The following is a 23,723-nucleotide window of genomic DNA, read 5'->3' as shown; positions in this document are numbered from 1 at the left end:
GAATTGCGATCACTCAGCTTAGACCAATGAAATCGGATACCCTTTAATGTGCCTGATGACTCTAAGGAGTTTAGGGAAAGCAGTGCCCGGGGATCAAAATGGTTTCACAGAATAACCATTCATTTGGGGGAAGATGCAGGATTTAAGTAAAATTTGATTAATGAGTTAGTATCTAATCTAATAGCTAACTGCAATGGATATTTTTTCTACTCCTGCATATCGTTTTACCTACAAATGTCCATTTATTACAGGACTCATTAGAATGCATAAAGGAGGTATAAAATGATTTTTTAAGCTCAAATTAGAGTATTAAAGAATGAGGTTCCTTCAAGTGAAGTGACTTTAAGATGTTCACACCACTGATGAGGAGAACATAAAAACAAGGCTTGGACTAGGATGTGTTTAACCATTTTGGAGCTGAAAAAGACTAGTTGCCTCTATTTTATGGGGCTGTGTTGCTCCAGAGGGCCACTGTGGGAATGATGTGATCCCAAATGTCTGTGTGATATCAACAAGCAGACTTGGCAATTCGAGCCATAAATATCTTTAATATTTTCAGTAACAAATCAATTCCACCAACCCTGAAAACATTGACATTGCTATGGTTTAGAACCGGCTGATACTGGCATATTTAAATCATCTTTAAGTTCCTCCACAAACCATGATCAGAGACAAGAGTGTTAGGAACAGTACCCTGAGTGTAGAGTGCAGAGAGCACTGTGTTTGGAGTCCTGGCTCTCTCACAGGCAACTTGATCAAATTACTTAAAAGGAGCATCAGTTTCTTCATTTATTCATCAATTATTTATTGAACATCTTGTAATGTGCCAGGTGCTGTTCTTGGGACACATAAAATAACAAAACAAAATATGGGGCTCACATTCCTTCGCAGTTCTTGAGTAATATAACTTCCTACCATCCAGAGTTGTTGTACGGGTCAAACGAGGTATCATAAGTAAAAGTGCTTTTCTACCAGAAGCAAACTCTGAGATAAGAATTTGAGTGCAAGGACTTTATTTGGGAGGTAGAGGAAACACTGAGGGTGGGGATATGAGACAGGAAGAGAAGGCAGCCAATAAAGGATGTATTAGCGAGGAAGTCACCACGGTGGGAAACTGGAAATACCAAATGGACATTCTGGGCAATGGTGCAAACACAAGCCTCAATGATATCCCACTCCAGAGTAATGATGAATACCCCAATATCCTGAGAATCATGAGCTGAGGGCTCCTCCAGGAAGTGTTAATTCCCTGGCAGTTCTGGCCTGCCACATGTAGTTCTGGAGAGAGCCCTTGGGCACAGAGATGCAGATACTGGTATTTGGAAATCAGCTGAATCACACTGGAAATGATAGTGTCCAGGGATACAGAGGAGGATTGTCAGCGAATGATACAGACGTATCATCATCATCATTCCTCCACCAGCCAGATGGTGCCTGCCTGTCCCTTTCCCCCATTCATGTGCCCCAATATTTAACAGCTACCTGAAGGCTAGCTTGCAGTACATCGTAACTCTTCTCATTAACCAGCTAGATTTGGAAATAATCAAGCCCTAAGTTTCTCAAACTAGAGTTTGTGGGCTCTTGTGAATTTATAGATATAGCCTCCAGAACCCATGAATTCAATGAATTTTGCAATTAAAAAATTTTTCATTTTGATGACAAACTAAAATAAATTAATACAAACATATTCAGGGTCACCCTGCAACTAATTCATGAAAGGCAACTTCATTTGCATTTGTATTTGAGGTTGTAGTAATGATGAAAGATTTTGTGTAGCTGGAAAAGAGAAAGTGGGAGGACTGAGGCAAAATCATGTACGTTGCGTGTAAACAATAGCTGGAGTGTTATTATCTTTATTGTTTAGGGTTGACCAGAGATGGTACATAGAGCAGTCTATGCATCAATCTTTGTCAGCAGTAAATGCAGTGAGTGGTCAACTCTCAACTAGGATTTTTTCATGAAATACCTACATCATAATTTCCCAGGGTGTCTTTTAAGTGGATTGGCTAGAAGAATAATGGGTAGTTAAAGACAAGTTTATTATCCAAAGGAAGTATAATGCCAATAATGTTCGTAACTCAGATGACGGCTATCAAGTTCAAAAGCAAGAGAATCAAGTCAACTAGTGAAATATTCAGTTTCCAAATAAATGCTTCTATAATAAAAATCAGTGTTTCTGCTTCTGGAAAGATGGAGTAGTACTTTCCCCTATTTCTTCCACTAAGTACAGCTAAAAAAAATGGGAAATTATGTATTAAAAAAATAAGAAAATTGGAAAGGTGGAGAAAAGAAGTCAGACCAGTTAGGGACCTGGGGTCCTGAAGAACAACATGGCATGAGTTGGCCAGGTTTTCACTTTACCTCATGTGTCCAGACTGGGTACTGGAGAAGCAAGCAACCCAGAAACACCAATGGGCACAGAAAAAACGAGCCCCAAGAAAAGTCTGCTCTCTCAGTTCCAATGGACCAGAAAAGGGGCAGCCTAGCAAAACAGGAAACTTTTAGACAATAACTGCTCTATTCCAGCCAAACATCACAGGTTAAAAGTCTGCATCTCCAATCCCACTCCTTCCAGTGAAGGTCAAGGGGAAAGCCTAGATTTCCACCCACATCAGGCTGTGACAGCTGTCCCAATACCCCCTCTGCCAAGTGGTGTCAGAGAAGGCCAAGCAGGCACTAGAGACTTTCATCTCCTCTAGGGAGTAAAGACAAAGTACCCCTTCCCATCCTAGCTGGCATGGTGTCGGCAAAAACCTAGTGGGAGCCTGAACTCTCACCCCCACCGAGCAGTAATAAGGAGCTGCTCCCCCATGGGTGTCAATGCAGTTGAGTGGGGAACCTGGACTTTTCCACTTCCATCTGGCAAGTAATAAGGGAGTGCTCCCCTTCTCCCTCCAGAGTGGTGTCAGAGGAGGCCTGCTAAAAGACAAGATTTAAATAAGATCCAGAGACTCATAACATAATATCCCAAATACCCAGGTTTCAATCAAACACCACTCATACCAAGAATCAGGAAGATCTCAACCTGAATGACAAAAGACAGTCAACAAATGCCAACACCAAGATGTTAGGATTGTCTGACAAAGATTTTAAAGAAGCTATTATAAACATGCTTCAACAAGCAACTAGGAACATGCTTGAAACAAATGAATAAAAAATAGAAAGTCTCGGCAAAGAAACAAGATAAAAAGAAAAAACACATGGAAATTTTAGAACTAAAAACCACAAAAACCAAAGTTAAATAATGATTTAAGGTAAAACAATAACAAAAAACAATGTAATATAATTCATTATCTTATTGTTAATGTGAACTTTATTGATTTTGGATTTTGTTGTATTCACTTGTAAATCTACTGGGATTATGATTATAAAAGACTATACACATAAGAAGTTTCTACCTAGTTTTATGTTTATACAAGTGGCATTATTTTAAAATAATTTATATTAACACCAGGGAACAATGATTTTTTTTCCTTTACAAGGGGTCCTCACTCAAACAAGCAAATGTTTATTTATAATGTCTTATGGGTTGAATTGTTCCCCACAACATTCATTCATAAGTCAAAGCCCTCACCTCCAGTACCTCAGAAAGTGACTGCATTTGGAGATAGGACCTTTAAAATTGATTAAGGTAAAATGAGGTCATGTGGGAGGGCTCTAATCCAATATGACTAATGTCCTTATAAGAAGAGGAGCTTAGGACACAGATATTCACAGAGGAAGACAGAGAGAAGACAGCCATCTACATATGGCCAAGCATAAGGTTTATCCTGAAGAACATTTCATGTGCATTTGAGAAGAGTGTATATTCTACTATTGCTGGGTACAGTGTTCTAAAAATGTCTGTTAGGTGCACATCGCGTATAGTGTTATTTGAGTCTTTTATTTCTGTTGAAATAAAGTTGTTCTGTTTTATTTCTGTTGTGTTGATCTTCTGCTTAGTTGTTCTATCCAATATTGAAAATAGGGCATTGAAGTCTCTAACTCTAATTGTATTGTCTACTTCTCCTCTCAATTGTGTCAGATTTGCTGCATGTATTTTCAGGGTCTGCTGTTATGTACAGGTATGTTTATAATTTTTATAAACTCCTAATGGATTGAGTCCTTTATCATTATAAAATTCCCCTCTTTATCTCTAATAACATATTTTGTTTTAAAGTATATTTTGTCTAATACTATTATTGACAATAATATTAGACAATATTATAACCAATCTAGCTTCAAAGCATTGTGATTGCTGTTTGCATGATATATCTTAGTATATCCTTTCACTTTTAACTTATTTGTATATTTGGATCTAAAGTATGTCTCTTGTAGACAGCAGATAATCAGATCTTGTTTTTCAGTCCAGTCTCACAATCTCAGCCTTTTGATTAGATTGTTTAATCCATTCACATCTGTGATGGTTAATTTTATGTTACTTTGAAAGGCAAAGTTTTGGATGAGATTAACATTTAAATCGGTGAATGCTGAGTAAAGCAGATTATCCTTCAAAATGTGGGTGGACCACACTCAATCAGTTGAAGTCTTGAATTGAACAAAAAAGACTGATCACCCCGAGCAAGAGAGAATTCCCTGGGAGACTTCCTTCAGACTTCGTCTGCACTATTGACTCTGCTTGGTCTCCAAGCTGCTGGCCTTCAGACTAGCACTGCACCACTGGGGCTCATGGGTCTCAAGTCTGCCAGCCCACACTGCAGATATGAACTTGTCAGCCTCCATAATTGTGTGAGCCAGTTCCTTATGAAAAATAATTTTCACAGATATGCACTATCCTACTGGTTCTATTTCTCTGGAGAACCCTGACTAATACAACATCTAATACTATTTTATTTATTTTTTTATACAGCAGGTTCTTATTAGTTATCCATTTTACACATATTAGTGTATATATGTCAATCCCAATCTCTCAATTCATCACACCACCACCACCCACCCCCCCGCCACCTTCTCCCCTTGGTGTCCATATGTTGTTCTCTACATCTGTGTCTCTATTTCTGTCCTGCAAACTGGTTCATCTGTACCATTTTTTTAAGTTCCACATATATGCATTAATATATGATATTTGTTTTTCTCTTTCTGACTTACTTCACTCTGTATGACAGTCTCTAGATTCATCCACGTCTCTACAAATGACCCAATTTCGTTCCTTTTTATGGCTGAGTAATATTCTGTTGTATATATGTACCACATCTTCTATATCCATTCGTCTGTTGATGGGCATTTAGGTTGCTTCCATGTCCTGGCTATGGTAAACAGTGCTGCAATGAACATTGGGGTGCATGTGTCTTTTTGAACTACGGTTTTCTCTGGGTATATGCCCAGTAGTGGGATTGCTGGGTCATATGGTAATTCTATTTTTAGTTTCTTAAGGAACCTCCATACTGTTCTCCATAGTGGCTGTATCAATTTACATTCCCACCAACAGTGCAAGAGGGTTCCCTTTTCTCCACACCCTCTCCAGCATTTCTTGTTTGTAGATTTTCTGATGATGCCCATTCTAACTGGTGTGAGGTGATACCTCATTGTAGTTTTGATTTGCATTTCTCTAATAATTAGTGATGTTGAGCAGCTTTTCATGTGCTTCTTGGCCATCTGTATGTCTTCTTTGGAGAAACGTCTATTTAGGTCATCTGCCCATTTTTTGATTGCGTTATTTGTTTTTTTAATATTGAGCTGCCCAGTGTTATTATTGATATAGTTAAATCTATATTTGCCATTTAATTTTTTTGTTTTCTGTATATCTTATGTCTGTTTTGTTCCTTTATTCCTCATTTACTGCTTTATTTTTTTTAATTGAAGTACAGTTGATTTACACTGTTTCAGGTGTACAGCAAAGTTACTACTTTATTCTGCATTCAGTGACTATTTCTAGTGTAACATTTTAATTCCTTTAATGATCTTTTTCACTATTTATTTCATTATTTTCTTAGTGGCTGGTCTAGGGTTTACCATATATATCTTATAAGAATCAACTTCAAATTTATTCTAACATAATTCCAACAAGAAATAGAAATGCTATTCCTATATAGCTCTATTTACCATACTCCCTTTTTGTGCTATTATTATCATACATATTACATCTATAGATGTTGCAAATACAATTCATCATTATAATTATTACGTAATATAATTTTGTATCTATTAAAGAAGCTGCAATAAGAAAGAAGGGCAAGTGTATATTTGTACATTTGTTATGTTTACTTTCTTATTTACCCATTTCGGTTCTCATTTGTTCCTGTGGGTTCAAGTTACCATCTGTTTTCATTTTCTTATTCCAATACAACTCTGCTCCCACTCATATCCTTTGTGCTGTCGAATATATTACATTATACATTCTAGGTCCAACAATGCAATTACTTACATACTATTTTATACACTTGCTTTTTAAATTAGGTAATAGAAGAAAGGAAAAAATATGCACTTATACTGTATTTTATAAATACATGATCACCTTTACTGACTCTTTGTTTTTCTGTGTGGATTCCAATTTCCATCTGGGTTTACTTGCCCTCAGTCTGAAGGACTTCCATTAATATTTGTTGTAAAGCTAGTCTGCTAGCAACAAATTCTCTCTCTCTCTCTCTCTAGTTTACTTGGAAATATCTTAATTTTACCTTCATTTTTGAAAGATAATTTTGCTGGGTATAAGATTCTTGTTAAGAGTTTTTATTTAAGCACTTTGAATATGCTGTTCCACTGCCTCCTGGCCTCTATGGTTTCTGATCAAAAATCAGTCATTAATTTTCTGGGGGTTCCCTTCCCTTATAAGAGATGATTCAGTTTTCCCGTTTTCAAGGTGTTCTCCTTGTCTTTGGCTTTCAGCACTTTTTTTTTTTTTTTTTTTTTTGTGGTACGCGGGCCTCTCACTGCTGTGGCCTCTCCCGTTGCAGAGCACAGGCTCCGGACACGCAGGCTCAGCGGCCACGGCTCACGGGCCCAGCCGCTCCGTGGCATATGGGATCCTTCCGGACAGGGGCACAAACCCGCGTCCCCTGCATCGGCAGGCAGACTCTCAACCACTGCACCACCAGGGAAGCCCTGGCTTTCAGCACTTTTATCATGATGTGTCTATTTGTGGATCTCTTTGCATTTATCCTACTTGAAGTTCGATGAGCCTCCTGAGTGTGTAGATCAAAGTTTTTCAGCAAATTTGAGAAGTTTTTAGCTGCTATTTCTTCAAACATTTTTCCTTCTTCTTTCTCTTTCTCCTCTCCTTCAAATACTTCCACTATGCATACACAGGTGAACTTAAAGGTGTCCCACATTTCCTTGAGGATCTTTACTCTTCATTTTATTTCCTCTCTGTCCCCCACATTGTCTAATCTCTATCGATCTATCAAATTTGCTAGTTCTTTTTTCTGCTAGTTCAAATCTACTGTTGAGCTCCTCTAATACATTTTTAAAAAAATTTCAGTCATACTTTTCAACTCCAAAATTTCCATTCGGTTCTTTTTTATAATTACTCTCTTTATTGATATTATCTATTCCATGAGATATTGTCTTCACACCTCACTTTACTACTTCAAGCATGGTTTCCTTTAGTTATTTGAGCATTTCTGTCTTGGGTGGCTTAAACAACAAACATTTATTTCTAACCATTCTGAAGGCTGAGAAGTCCAAGATCAGGTGCCAGCATGACTGGATTCTGTTGAGAGCCCTCTTCCTGGTTTGCAGATGTCTGTCTTATTGCTGTGCCATCAAATGGCAAAGAGCAGAGAGAGGAAACTAGTTCTCTCAGGTTTCTTATAAGAGCATTAATCCCACTCATGATTGCTTCACTCTCATGACCTGACTATCTCCCAAAGGCTCTACCTCTTACTATCATCACCATTAGAGGCTAGGATTTCAAATTTTGAATTTGGTGCAGAGACACAAATGTTCAGTCCACAACAATATTTGTGATGGCTACTTTAAAGTCTTTGTTAAATCTGACATCTGGCCCTCCTCTGAGATAGTTTCTGTTGCTCATTTCCCTCCAAGGCTAGGTCACATGTACCTATCCTTTTTGCTGTCTTGTAATTTTATGTTGAAAACTGGACATTTTAGATGATATAGCAACTCTGCTTACTCATTTCTCTCTCCCCTCTCTGGGGCTTGTTTTTGCCGTTGTTTGATTGCTTATTTGATTTGTGAAATGCCTACACTATTTTGGTGAAGTATATTTCCCCTGTGATTTGGAGCACATCACATTCTCTTTCTGAGTACTTTAAAAATATCAAATGTTGGTAATTACTAAATGATCTTTGTTGCCTTGTCTAGCTATGAAGTTTTAAGACTCCAAATGCAGAAATCAATATCCTTATAAAAATGGTCTTAAAAAATAGAAGAGATGAAAGACATGTAGTCCTTGAGCTCCAGTGAAGACATTTGCTCAGATACTCACATTCCATTTCCTGCTGCTTCATGTGCCCCAACCCTTTCTTCTCATGTCTACTCTTCTAGACATAAGCCTCTCTCTTACCCTTTCTGCAGAGACCTTGGAAGCCATGCATGAAATATTTTGGAGCCAAAGGATGGAAGGACCTCAGTTCCTGAATCACTGTTTGGAGGATGGCTGCCACTTAGACTTCATCTGTGCAAGAAAGCTTTATCATATTTAGACTTTGAGATTTGGGAGGTTATCTATCTTGCAGCCAGTATTGCCCTAAATAATAGTTTCATGTTTTTGGAGTCAACCAGCTGCCATTAGCCCCTAACTGTAACCATGAATCAAATGAAATTAAAGTAAAACATGGAAAATATGACCAGACACTGAGGCAATGGAAGAGATTTTTGGTAATTGACTCTGAATCCACTCTTTGCCTCTGGTAAGGATTCTGGTCTGGCCAGGGCATCTGATTTGGACATCTGCTCAGAAGCAGTCCTGAGCAGAGGAGCTGGATGAGGCCAGGTCACAAATGGTAATCCTCACTCAAATGCCTAGAGAACAGATGTATGGATACCGGGGGGGGAAGGGGTGTGGGATGAATTGGGAGAATGGGATTGACATATATACACTATCGAGCTATGTATAAAATTGATAACTAATGAGAACTGTATAGCACAGGGAACTCTAGTCAATGCTCTGTGGTGACCTAAATGGGAAGGAAATCCAGAAAAGAGGGGATATATGTATACATATAGCTGATTCACTTTGTTGTACAGCAGAAACTAACACAACATTGTAAAGCAACTATACTCCAGTAAAAAGTTTTTAAAAAGTGGGGGGATAGAAGAGCATATCCAAGAGCAAGAGGCCTTTCTGAGACTAGAGCAGAAGGTGATCAGTCATATTAACATGTTTTCTCTCATCCAGTCCCTTCTTTACTCCATTCCTCATCCCTAGAGTTGTTAGCCCTATAGATATCTTTCTTCCTTATGTATCCTTCCAGAATTTATGTATGCAATATAAGAAAATCGTTATGTATAGTCTTTGTCCTAATTTTTATCCCAAAGACAGGATGTTATACACACTAACCTTTGCTTTGCCCTTTTCATCTAATATATCCTGAAGATCTTTCCATGCCATCAAAAAGAGAAACTCATCTTCCTTTTCAACAGCTTAATACTATTCCATTCTGTGGATAAATCATAGTTCATTTAACATCTTTATAATAAGTATGGGTTATCCCCAATAATCTGCTATTACAAACGTGCTGCAACAAACATCCTTGCACATATGTCATTTTGGTATGCGTGTAGGTGTATTGATAAGATAAATTCCCAGAAGTATGCTGCTGATTTAGAGGGTAAATCCACATGTAATTTTGATAGATATTGCCAAATTGCCCTCAGAAGTGCTGTATTACATACTTCTACCAGTAATATTTGAGAGCATCTATTTCAATACAGTATATCAAAGTTTTAGACATTTGCTTAACAAGCAAGTGAAAAACATAGTATTCAGAGTAGGTCATATAAAGGTACGAAGGAGGCTGGAGGAACTATGGCATCATTGTGGCTCAGCATTACCAGACCCATTATTTTTTAAGGAAGCCTAAACTCTAGGGAGCTCTGATTTAATCCAACATCCTTAATTTGGCACATGAGGAAACTGTGACCCCAAGAATTTAGGGGACTTGTTCAAGACTACATAGGAGGTTAGCATGCCAGGGCCAGCATCTGATATCTTTCCTTCAGTTCACTGCACTTCTAACGCTTCTGGAAGGCAGAAAAATGGCCCTCAAAGATGCTCATGCCCTAATCCCCATAACCTGTAATATGTCACTTACATGACGAAAGGGACTTTGCAGATGTGATTACAGTATGGACCTTACAATGGGGATATTATCTTGGATTGCTTAGTTGGGCCCAATCTAATCACAAGAGCTCTGAAAAGTGGAGAACCTTTCCCTGCTGTAGCCAGAAGTATGTGGGAGAGACAGGGCTAAGGAGATGAGTCAGGGATTCAAAGCATGAGAGGGACTCAACCCAGCTGTCATTGGCTTTGAAGATGGAGGAAGGGGGCCAGGAGCCAAGGAATATCAGTGAAAGCTGAAAACAACCTCCAGCCAGCAGCCAGCAAGGACATGGGGATCTCATTCTCACAGCCTCATGGAACAGAATCCTTCCCACAACCTGAATGAGCTGGAAACAAACTTTCCCCTGGCACCTCTCACAAGGAATGTAGCCCTGCCACCATCTTGATTTTGACCCATGGGAGATGGAGAAAAGAAATCAACCAAAGGCTTGTGACTGACAGAATTGTGGGATAATAATCTTGTGTTGCTTTAAGCTGCTAAGATTGTGGTAATTTTCTAGGGATGCAATAGAAAACTACTACACTGCTTCACACTGTCTCTTCCATGTCACCATGAGGAGCTCTCATTTACTCATTTAAAAAATATTTATTGAGGACCTATTATGTGCCAGGCACCATCTCAGGTGCTGGAGGGATAGCATGAGTAACACAAAAATTCCCTGTTTTCAGGGAGCATACTTTCACATGGAGGAAGACACATAAATCAGACAAATATGTTAGTTACATGGTAAATTAGAAAGTGAGGAGATTGGTTCAAGATGGTGGGGTAGAAGGATGTGCTCTCACTCTCTCTTGCAAGAGCACTGGGGTCACGGCTGACTGCTGAACAGTCATCGACAGGAGGACACGAGAACCCACCAAAAAGGATACCTCACATCCAAAGATAAAGGAGAAGACACAGTGAGATGGTAGGAGGGGCGCAATCACAATAAAATCAAATCCCACAACTGCTAGGTGGGTGACTCACAAACTGAAGAACACTTATACCCCAGAAATCCACCGAAGGTTCTGAGCCCCACGTCAGGCTTCCCAACCTGTGCATCCAGCAATGGGAGGACGAATTCCTAGAGAATCAGACTTTGAAGCCAGCAGGATTTGATTGCACGACTTTAACAGGACTGGGGGAAACAGAGACTCCACTCTTGGAGGGCACACACAAAGTAGTGTGTGCATCAGGACCCAGAGGAAGGAGCAGTGATCCCATAGGAGACTAAACCAGACCTACCTGCTAGTGTTGGAGGGTCTCCTGCAGAGGCAGGGGGTGGCTGTGGCTTGGCAGCAGAAGTTCTGGGAAGTACTCCTTGGTGTAAGCCCTCCAAGAGTTCACCATTAGGCCCACCAAAGAGCCCAGGTAGGCTCAAGTGTTGGATTGCATCAGGCCAAAAAACCAACTTGGAGGGAACCCAGCCCCACCCATCAGCAGACAAGTGGATTAAACTTTTACTGAGCTCTGCCCACCAGAGCAACAGCCAGCTCTACCCACCACCAGTCCCTCCCATCAGTAATCTTGCACAAGCCTCTTAGATAGCCTCATCCACCAGAGGGCAGAAAGCAGAAGCAAGAAGAACTACAATCCTGCAGCCTGTGGCACAAAAACCACATTCACAGAACGATAGACAAGATGAAAAGTCAGAGGGTCTATGTACCAGATGAAGGAACAAGATAAAACCCCAGAAAAACAATTAAATGAAGGGGAGATAGGCAACCTTCCAGAAAAAAGAATTCAGAATAATGATACTGAAGATGATCCAGGACCTCGGAAAAACAATGGAGGTAAAGATCGAGAAGATGCAAGAAATGTTTAACAAAGATCTAGAAGAATTAAAGAACAAACAAACACAGATGAACAATACAATAACCGAAATGAAAACTACACTAGAAGGAATCAATAGTAGAATAACTGAGGCAGAAGAACGGATAAGTGACCTGGAAGACAGAATGCTAGAATTCACTGCTGCAGAACAGAATAAAGAAAAAGTAATGAAGAGAAATGAAGACAGCCTAAGAGACCTCTGGCACAACATGAAACGCAACAACATTCGCATTATAGGGGTCCCAGAAGGAAAAGAGAGAGAGAAAGGACCTGAGAACATATTTGAAGAGATTATAGTTGAAAACTTCCCTAACATGGGAAAGGAAATAGTCACCCAAGTCCAGGAAGTGCAGACAGTCCCATACAGAATAAACCCAAGGAGAAACACACCGAGACACAAAGCAATCAAATTGGCAAAAATTAAAGACAAAGAAAAATTATTGAAAGCAGCAAAGGAAAAATGACAAATAACACACAAGGGAACTCCCATAAGGTTAACAGCTGATTTCTCAGCAGAAACTCTACAAGCCAGAAGGGAGTGGCATGACATATTTAAAGTGATGAAAGGGAAGAACGTACAACCAAGATTACTCTACCCAGCAAGCATCTCATTCAGATTCAACGGAGAAATCAAAAGCTTTTCAGACAAGCAAAAGCTAAGAGAATTCAGCACCACCAAACCAGCTCTACAACAAATCCTAAAGGAACTTCTGTAAGTGGGAAACACAAGAGAAGGAAAGAACCTACAAAAACAAACCCAAAACAATTAAGAAAATGGTAACAGGAACATACATATTGATAATTACCTTAAATGTGAATGGATTAAATGTTCCAACAAAAACACACAGGCTCGCAGAATGGATACAAAAACAAGACCCATATATGTGCTGTCTACAAAAGACCCACTTCAGACCTAGGGACACATACAGACTGAAAGTGAGGGGATGGAAAAAGATACTCCATGCAAATGGAAATCAAAAGAAAGCTGGAGTAGCAACACTCATATCAGATGAAATAGGCTGTAAAATAAAGAATGTTACAAGAGGCAAGGAAGGACACTACATAATGATCAAGGGATCAATCCAAGAAGAAGATATAACAATTATAAATATATGCAACCAACATAGGTGCACCTCAATACATAAGGCAACTGCTAACAGATATAAAAGAGGAAATTGACAGTAACACAGTAATACTGGGGGACTTCAACACCTCACTTACACCAATGGACACATCATTGGACACATCCAAACAGAAAATTAAAAAGGAAACACAAGCTTTAAATGACACAACAGACCAGATAGATTTAATTGATATTTATAGGACATTCCATCCAAAAACAGCAGATTGCACTTTCTTCTCGAGTGCTCATGGAACATTCTCCAGGATAGATCACATCTTGGGTCACAAATCAAGCCTCAGTACATTTAAGAAAACTGATATCATATCAAGTATCCTTTTCTGACCACAATGCTATGAGATTAGAAATCAATTTCAGGGAAAAAAATGTAAAAAACACAAATACATGGAGGTTAAACAATACGTTACTATATAACCAAGAGTTTGGGCTTCCCTGGTAGCGCAGTGGTTGAGAGTCTGCCTGCCGATGCAGGGGACACGGGTTCGCGCCCTGGTCCAGGGAGATCCCACATGCTGTGGAGCGGCTAGGCTCGTGACCCATGGCCGCTGAGCCTGCACGACTGGAGCCTGTGCTCTGCAACAGGAGAGGCCACAACAGTGAGAGGCCCGGGTACTGCCAAAAAAAAAAAAAAAAAAAAAGAGTTCACTGAAGAAATCAAAGAGGAAATCAAAAAATACCTAGAGACAAATGACAATGAAAACACAATGATGCAAAACCTATGGGGTGCAGCAAAAGCAGTTCTAAGAGGGAAGTTTATAGCAATACAAGCCTATCTCAAGAAACAAGAAAAATCTCAAACAAACAATCTGACTTTGCACCTAAAGGAACTAGACAAAGAAGAACAAACAAAACCCAAAGTTAGTAGAAGGAAACAAATCATAAAGATCAGAGCAGAAATAAATGAAATAGAATCAAAGAAAACAATAGCAAAGTTCAATAGAACTAAAAGCTGGTTCTTTGAGAAGATAAACAAAATGGATAAACCTTTAGCCAGACTCATCAAGAAAAGAGGGAGAGGACTGAAATCAATAAAATTAGAAATGAAAAAGAAGTTACAATGGACACCACAGAAATACAAAGCATAAGAGACTACGACAAGAAATTCTTTGCCAATAAAATGGACAACCTGGAAGAAATGGACAAATTCTTAGAAAGGTATAACCTTCCAAGACTGAACCAGGAAGAAATAGAAAATACAAACAGACCAATCACAAGCACTGAAATTGAAACTGTGATTAAAAATCTTCCAACAAACAAAAGTCCAGGACCAGATGGCTTCACAGGTGAATTCTATCAAACATTTAGAGAAGAGCTAACACCCATCCTTCTCAAACTCTTCCAGAAAATTGCAGAGGAAAGAACACTCCCAAACTCATTCTAAGAGGCTACCATCACCCTGATACCAAAGCAAGACAAAAATACTACAAAAAAAGAAAAATATAGACCAATATCAATGATGAATATAGATGCAAAAATCCTCAATAAAATACTAGCAAACAGAATCCAGCAACACATTAAAAGGATCATACACCATGATCAAGTGGGATTTATCCCAGGGATGCAAGGATTCTTCAATATATGCAAATCAATCAATGTGATACACCATATTAACAAACTGAAGAATAAAAACCATATGACCATCTCAATAGATGCAGAAAAAGCTTTTGACAAAATTCAACACCCATTTATGATAAAAACTCTCCAAAAAGTGGGCATGGAGGGAGCCTACCTCAACGTAACAAAGGCCATATACGACAAAGCCACAGCAAACATCATTCTCAATGGTGAAAAGCTGAAATCATTTCCTCTAACATCAGGAGCAAGACAAGGATGTCCAGTCTCACCACTATTATTCCACATAGTTTTGGAAGTCCTAGCCACAGCAATCAGAGAAGAAAAAGAAATAAAAGGAATACAAACTGGAAAAGAAGAAGTAAAACTGTCACTGTTTGCAGGTGACATGATACTATACATAGAGAATCCTAACAATGCCACCAGAAAACTACTATAGCTAAGCAATGAATTTGGTAAAGTTGCAGGATACAAAATTAATGCACAGAAATCTCTTGCATTCCTATACACTAATGATGAAAAATCTGAAAGAGCAATTAAGGAAATACTCCTATTTACCATTGTAACAAAAAGAATAAAATATCTAGGAATAAACCTACCTAAGGAGACGAAAGACCTGTATGCAGAAAACTATAAGACACTGATGAAAGAAATTAAAGATGACATAAACAGATGGAGAGATATACCCTGTTCTTGGATAGGAAGAATCAATATTGTGAAAATGACTATACTACCCAAAGCAATCTACATATTCAATGCAATCCCTATCAAAGTACCAATGGCACTTTTCACAGAACTAGAACAAAAAATCTTAAAATTTGTATGGAGACACAAAAGACCCCGAATAGCCAAAGCAGTCTTGAGTGAAAAAAATGGAGCTGGAGGAATCAGACTCCCTGACTTTAGACTATATTACAAAGCTACAGTAATCAAGAAAATATGGTACTGGCACAAAAACAGAAATATAGATCAATGAAACAGGATAGAAAGGCCAGAGATAAACCCATGCACCTATAGTCAACTAATCTATGACAAAGGAGGCCAGTATATACATTGGAGAAGAGACAGTCTCTTCAGTAAGTGGTGCTGGGAAAACTGGACAGCTACATGTAAAAGAATGAAATTAGAACACTCCCTAACACCATACACAAATATAAACTCAAAATGGATTAGAGACCTAAATATAAGACCACACACTATGAAACTCTTAGAAGAGAACATAGGAAGAACACTCTTTGACATAAATCACAGCAAGATGTTTTTTGATCCACTTCGTACAGTAATGGAAATAAAAACAAAAATAAGCAAATGGGACCTAATGAAACCTAAAAGCTTTTGCACAGCAAAGGAAACAACAAATAAGATGAAAAGGCAACCCTCAGAATGGGAGAAAATATTTGCAAACGAATCATCAGACAAGGGATTAATCTCCAAAATATATAAACAGTTCATACAGCTCAATATTAAAAAATAATAATAATAAGCCTCTGCTTTTGTGTTGCTGGGAACCTGGATGCAGCATGTCTTGAAAGGAACATGTTCAGAGGCCTCATGCAGAAGGAGAGGCCCTGAGCTGACAAGGGGGAAGGAAGCTCAGTTGGTCCAGCCCCCAGTTCACCCTCCAACTAAGTTCAGCACACCAGTGACTACCAGTGAGAGCAGCAGGAAAACCAGTCAGAGAAGCCAAGTCTCACTGACAGAGTTGTGAGCAAATAAAACAGTTGTTGTCAAAGCTGCTCAGGTTTGGGGCGGTTTGTTATTCTGTGATACATGAAAAAAAGAACCCAAGAATTTTGGTCTGTGTATCCAGAAGAAGAGAGTGAGCATTAGCTAGACGGAGTAGGCAGGTAGTTAACAGGTTTGAGGGGAAATCTTGGTTGGAAAGATTAAAATCTTACTACTTCTGAACGGAAAAGGACGTTTGTTTTTTCTTAAGAGTAGAAGAACAATATCCTCTTATCTCTGAAGCACTGCTGGATTTTCCAAGGCCAGAAAAGGCCATTTTAAGAGCAACTCTTTGGATCTTCAAGATAGTAGCCACAGCAGAGGGTAAAGGAATTGTTTAGATTCTTTTCTTTCCAGCTTCTGAAGCTCTGTTGACAATCAGTGAAACCCCCATGGCAGTTTGAGGTAGAGAAACCCTCGCCCAGTTTTTCTGGCTTTGCCACTGTGGTTTCAGGGCTTCAAGGACTCTATCATGTAAAGGAGAAACCACGGTGCTTGCTTTCCCTCCCGCTTTCCACAACTGGTCACGAAGAACCACCCTGGGCTTGGCTGATGGGCTTCTGGAAGTCGAGTGTGCAGCCTTGGAGGAAGGCCCTTACCAGTTTTCGATGTAATCCTTCCTGTGGCCGTACACTTCAGAGACGGCAGTGTGTGGGAAAAGAAAAACTGCCTGGTCAATTTGGTTAGCCTGTGGGTCTCTGATGATACACATCTGGGCTAATACCTTGTGAATTTTCCGCAAATGAAGTGTTGGGGAAAGGCAGTGTATTGCTTAAGAATTCTAACTCTCCCAGAATAAATATTAATGTAAAAGGATTGCTTGTATGTTGCCAACCTCCCGCTCACTCACTCCCACCTGTAGCCCACGACATTCACCCACCCACACCTCCTTCCCACATTTACCAGCTAAAGTCAAATTCATTGTACACACAAAGGCTTATCTTCTGGGTTCAACCTTTTCTTGGGCCAGTTCCTGGGAGGGAGGAGTGGCTTCCATCCATCATCCCTCTGTAGATTCTCCACCCCGTGACCCACCACTGCCACCCTAAGTAGCGCAAGGAGATGAGGCATCACGGCACAAAGGGATTCACAATGTTGAGCAACTATAGGGTTTATGTCAGAGTAAAGGTGATGGGTTTGACTTAATAAACATTTTGGTTTAGGAAAAATGTTAGGAGGCAATGCTTAAAAATTTAATCATATACCAAAGGGGAAAGGAAGGTGAGGGATAAATTAGGAGTTTGGGATGAACAGATACACACTACTATATGTAAAATAGATAACAAACAAGGACCTACTGTATAGCACAGGGAACTATACTCATTATTTTGTAATAACCTATAAGGGAACAGAATCTGTAAAAGAATATATGTGTACCTGAATCACCGTGCTGTACACCTGAAACTAACACAACACTGTAAAACAACTATACCTCAATTTAAAAAAAAGACATTTAACCATAAAATTATGTTAAGGATATCCAGGCTTGAGAGATGGCTTCCTGAAAACAGGTGTCATATGAGGTTGTTATAGCCTGGTCAACATGTAGATGTGTTCACAACACAGGGATGCTGACAACACTGCTTTGGTCTCTTCAAGTCATAACACACCTTTGGCCATGGTTTCTTCCAATTACCATTAACACAATTCCAGGCCATTTCCCCTAAGGTGTCCATCAACCTGTGACAACCTGCTGCTGCTCAGCTTCTGTTCATTCCCACCTCCTTAAAAGCTTTCTTCTGCCCCCAGGGGTCTGATGGCTGTCAGCACTGACTTAGTCATAAACTTCCACCTTCGTGGTACTACCAGCCTTATCACCTGGAGAATGTCCACCAGATGTTATGGATGAAGATAGCTCACGAGGAGCACAGGCAGGAGGAGAGTCCCCGGGGTAAGGGGCTGGCAGCGGGTGCACTAGCAGACCAGTGAGTCTACCCTCCACAGGAGAGAGTATAAAGGCCCTCCGAGGCTTCATGACGAAAAGCATATGGAACAGAATGTAGCTTAGTTTCAAGTTCCTCAGCAGCAACCCTAAGACAAGGAGTCGAAAGCAAGTAGTGCATCTGGGAGATGATTCCAGGAAACATAGGTTGGGGGTGGGGAAGTGTACAGGGAAGGGAAGAAAGCCAGTACAAGGTGTGTTTATAAGTCAGTGACCACTGGGGGCAACTGAAGTTTAAAATCTCTCAAAAACAGTGTGAAACACCTGCCTTGGAATTACCCCACCCAAGGAGCAAGGGAGCTCCTTGTATATTTATACAACAACTTCTGTTCATCACTTGTTGAGAGCTGCTTCTGGGGGTGCTGTTTCCCTGGACTTCTGGCCCACTGTGTGCAGGGACAGAGCAGCTTTCCACGGTTCCAGAGAAAGTCCTCAGGCACAGAGGTGCAGATGTGAGCCTGTAAAAGTTGTCTGGGGCTCTGTGAAACAGAAGATCCATGGGCAATGACAGTGATCTGTTCCAGGACACCTGCTGAGTTGGCTAAGACCTTACCTAACTGCTCATTGCATGGACCTGTGGCCTCAGAGAATGGATGCTGAAAATGTACTGTCAGTACTGTGATCAGTTTATAAAAGTTTCAGGATAAAATGTATATATATATTGATATCCATATATGAATTAGCTAAACCAGCATTGTATGGGGAAGCAGTAAATGAGGTATGTGTAACCCTATAGGTTTGGACAGCTTTCCATGACATTATTAAGTGAAAATTGAAGGTTATATAACCCCACTTGGGGGTTCAATACAATCCCATTTTTGTGTTAAAAGCACAGAAAATTTATATATGAGAAGAGTCTTTAAGAATAGAAGCTAAGGGACTTCCCTGGTGGTCCAGTGGTTTAGACTCCACGCTTCCATTGCAGGGGGCATGAGTTTGATCCCTGGTCAGGGAAATTAGATCCCACACGCCTTGTGCCTTGGCCAAAAAAGAAAAAAAAAAAAAAAAAAGATGCTAAAGGTTATTTGTAAAGGTTACAAGTTATTAAAGTGTTAATAACTCTTGTCTCTAGGGAAGTGGGGTTATGAGTTAATTTTTTGTTGCTTTTCTTTATTTTCTATGTTTTTGTAATAAGCATGGATTGCTTTTATAACCATGACCAGATTTTTAAAAATTCACAATAACGAAATATAATTTCAAGATATGAGAATAGTTCCAGTACTTTTCTAAATCTTCCTTTCTTCCTTCCCTCACACCCTCCATCTGTTACAACAGAGTAACCTTACTTATTTCAGGTAACTGGTATGAACATCACCACTCTCAAACATGGGAGAGGATAAAGAATTCGGCACAAAAGGCTTTTGCGGAACCAAAAGAGATGTCCTTACATCTATAAACTAAAACTCATCCATTTTGCTCACAGACAAGCATCTCAGACTAGCATCAGGGGCTTGTTTATATGTTCTTCGTACACAGTTCTAACAGACGTTGGCATCTGCGTTAAAGTTCACATTTAGAAGAGGCATTTAGACGATAAGAAAGGGCCCGCCACAGGCAGACACACAGGAAGCAGTGAGAGGTGGCAGAGGTGACAAGCGAGGACAGAGCCCAGACAAGGCTGCCACACCTGTCAGTCAGCACAGGGACTCCTTAGGGTAGAGCACACACCCTCCGCCTCCTTACCAAGTGCGGAAGACACCCCTGTTTCCAAACTCAGAGCAGGATCACAGTGACAGCCTTGAGGCATCCAGGCCAGGCTTAACTGTACCCAAGAGAACCAAACATCCAGCGCTCAGGCCTTAAAATGAAATAGAATACAGGCCTATAGTTAGGATCATCCACATTAAACGTGGGTACCTTCAAACACAGCTTCAGAGTCTTGGTGATATAAGCCAGACTAGGGAATGAGGTTACATTCTTATCTGTTTCTATCTTTCCTACTTTTGTGTGAAACAAAGTTGATTTTATTATCTGTCAATACCTTCTGGTTCCAGTATCTCTTCTTTAACATCTGATCTTATAATTAAGATTTCTTGCCTCCATGACCCTTCGACTTGTTTTTCCTCCTGGTTTCATAATATTCCTTAAATTAGAAAAAAAAGAAAAATTAGAAATTGGAGACTAAAGTCCTAACAAACTGTTTTTGGAGGGGCTGTGTTCTTTTATACTGACCATTTTAATCTCTTCATAAAAGGGGTGTTTAACAAGCCCAAACTTTTAAATATGAACAGAATAAAGTCAAAAGGAGATGAAAGAAATGGCATTCCTGGTGAAATAGGTCAGATGATTTTCAGACTCCAAAGTGTCCTGATAGTTTTATGTGATCCAATCCAGTTCCTGAAAAAACCCTGCCAACAGGTAACAGGGCTTTGAAAGCTTTTGAAGCCAAAGGCTCCCCACCAGCCAGCCCATCTCTTACTAAGTTCTCAGCCTCATTAAGAATGAGAAACAGATACCATGGCACCAACCTGTCTACGAGAACACAGCGAGACAAATGTAATTGCCTGTACGAGGAATATAAGTCAGCAACTCCCAAAGCATTCATATTTACACCCACTCCATTTTGGTTGTCTTTCCTTTATAATTTGCCCATACATCGATGTCAAGTGTATAATTTCATCTGGGGCTTTATCAGTTACCGCCCAGAGCCATGATTATATGGTGCAGGGAACCTCCCCCCCCTGAGCGAGTCTATCTTTAGTATCTTCTTAATAGTTACTTCTTACATGTAAAATCAAAAGGAAAGTCTTGGTTTTCTTATGTGGCTCCAGAATCACTAAATATAACATTTAGAAGCCATTTATCAACTGAAACCATTGACTTTTCAGCTGCCACTACCATTTCTCAAAGCAAAGTGTTCTTATGCCTTCCCTTGGCTATTTTTTTTATCAAATTACAATGAAAATTTTAGGGACTTCTGTATTGACCATTCAATCATGTACTAAGTTCGTCTTTCATCTTGCTGGTGTCCAGCCTAATTAAATAGAGATGAAACTGAATTTTGAATACTCAGAACCACAGCAAGAGGCATAAAGGTATGATTTCCGGAAGAAGTAACTTTTTACAAACAAAAAACGGCTCTCCAATCTACGATTCAAAAGATAATTTATTAGTCTGAGAAGAGGAGTCACACACTATACCCAGTAATATGTTTCTTTTATTTTTGTTCCTTTATCTTAAAAATATATTTAAACAAGAAACAAAGATAATATTGAATTTTCCCATAAATTTTGCTTTCTTATTTACAGTGTTACATTGTAAATAACATTCCATTATACACAAATTAAGGACTGTGCGTTACTGTATGTTCTCTTTACATATTCTTTCATAATATAGTACACACAGCTCGAAGCTATGCAGTATTTAAGCTTAGAAAAGCTTGAGGAAAGAAGTACAAACTTTATCAATAAGACTATTACTTAAAAAGGTTCTGACCTTAATTCTCTGCTAGATTGTTTCACTGAAACCATTCTTTGTTAAAGAAAAATGCCCCATATGAGGGATGAGAACAACAGTTTAAGTTACCATAGGATCCACTTAAACTGGCTAACAAATAAAAACACTTTGTTACTAGCACTGTTATCATATGGAGCATGGCCACTGTCAGTCATTTCAACAAGTAGATTGCAGTTCCGACATGTTATATCAAAGACAGTTGGTACCTCTTCGTGAAATCAACAATGTTCCCTGCAACTTTAGGTTTTACTTGTAAACAGTTAAAGACACATTTTGGGAAGATGATTTAATCATTCTTGGACTGAGGTTACACAATAAGGAGGAGTTTCTATTTCATCGAAGGAGAAGCAAGCATACGCACTGCACGTGCGCAAGGGCGCACGCATACGCACGCACGCACACACACAGAGTCCCGCTCATCTGCCCAAGACGCGCGTGTCACCAAGCGCTAACTACAGCAGCACTAGTGTCGCGAGCGATGCACGAGGCTGTGACAGGAATTATAAAACGAGGAAGATAAAACATCCAACTTCGGTTAAAACCCTGCGAAGCTCGGGTTCTGAAATGCCGCTCAGATGCTCTGTGTTCAGCCTGAAGGTTCAGCTCACTGGGCTCTCCAGGCGGCAGACCCCACCTTCAATCGCCACGGACTGTCCGGCTACCGCACCGGGAGGGAGTCTGGAAATGTGAGTCTGCAGAGGAGGAGACGGAAGACTGTTAGAGGTGCCAGCTGTGTCCCCCTGACGTGCGACAAAGGCGGAGAAAACACCAGAGCATCTTGGCTTCTCTTTGCTTCTGAGCATCTACAGGCTGTGCTGGCGGGTAACTCAGGTGCAGACAGATCCTGTTTGTCCAAATCTCAGGGGATATTAACTGAGTACCTACTACCTGCCAAGCACAGCACTGGTAGCTGGAGACAGAGACCGGGACAGCCCAGGCCCCCAGGAGCACAGAGCTTACAGTTTAGTCACACTCAGAACACGAGTGGTTTTAAGGCCACCTGTATTGAGCATATTCCAGTTACCTGAAAACTACCAGTTGATACACATTTTGTCCTCTGAACATTAAAAGCAACTGAGAATACCCGATTCATGTTTATTCCTTCAATTGACTCCTTAAAGGGTTTAAATAGCTTACAAAAATCAGATCACTCAACAACCTCAAGTGAGGCAATGAAAAAAAAAGAAAAATAAGAACTTACAAAAATAAGTTAAAGACAGGCATGAGTTAACACACAAAATCTAGCCTGAGTTCTGTCCCTGTGCTGGAGGCAGACTGCTGCCCTGTCTCAGAGCTTCCCAGTGGCCAAGACCAGACAGGGGTCCACATGGTATAACGGGATCACACAAACCAACCACTCAAAGGAGAAAACCATTCCCGGCACAGAGTCCAAGGAGCCATTCCTCTTGTAGGGCTTCACCCACAGCAGGTACCGTGTATAGTGGATGAGTGAAGACAGCGGTTGTACAACAAGGAGTTTTGTAGGGCTGAACATTACAGCATCACTCAAAGGAGGCCAGCAGGAAAAGCTCTTCCACAAGGGGTCAGGACCACGTCAGCCAGGAATTCCTTTTTTTGATGATCTGGCTTAATCCAGGGATAGATAAATGTCGGAGTTTCTAAGAAGAACAGAGGGACTGTATATCCTTCAGGTAATCCTCTCTGATTCTGCTTCTCCACACAAACTTTTCCTGAGGACTGAACCCAAGGGAGTTCAAGTCCCAGAGTGAACTTGCTGGATGCAGCTGGTGAGGCGGCCAAGCCTGGGGTGGGTCTGACATCCTCTCACACAACCAAAAATAAAGCAAGCATATGCTTTAGATGGAGCAAC

The 23,723-nt window shown here is 40.1% G+C and overlaps 1 protein-coding gene across 3 annotated transcripts in view; it reads right to left on the bottom strand.

Moving 5' to 3' along the window:
- TASP1 (taspase 1) overlaps positions 1 to 23,723 on the bottom strand; it is a 296,551-nt gene that overhangs the window by 35,410 nt on the left and 237,418 nt on the right. For 2 of the 3 annotated variants that reach the window (XM_030872548.3, XM_060285376.2), the window contains one exon: positions 21,525 to 22,584. The exons of the other annotated variant lie outside the window; for it this stretch is intronic. In XM_030872548.3, the coding sequence (XP_030728408.1) occupies positions 22,492 to 22,584 (93 nt within the window). In that variant the 3' untranslated portion in view covers positions 21,525 to 22,491. Of the gene's footprint in view, positions 1 to 21,524; positions 22,585 to 23,723 lie in introns of those variants that run through there. 3 annotated transcript variants of the gene reach the window in all.

The sequence above is a fragment of the Globicephala melas genome, chromosome 15 (assembly GCF_963455315.2).
Source record: "Globicephala melas chromosome 15, mGloMel1.2, whole genome shotgun sequence".
Taxonomy (NCBI): Eukaryota; Metazoa; Chordata; class Mammalia; order Artiodactyla; family Delphinidae; genus Globicephala; species Globicephala melas.
Note: the sequence above shows the minus strand (reverse complement) of the source record. Positions and strands in the feature narration are given on the sequence as shown.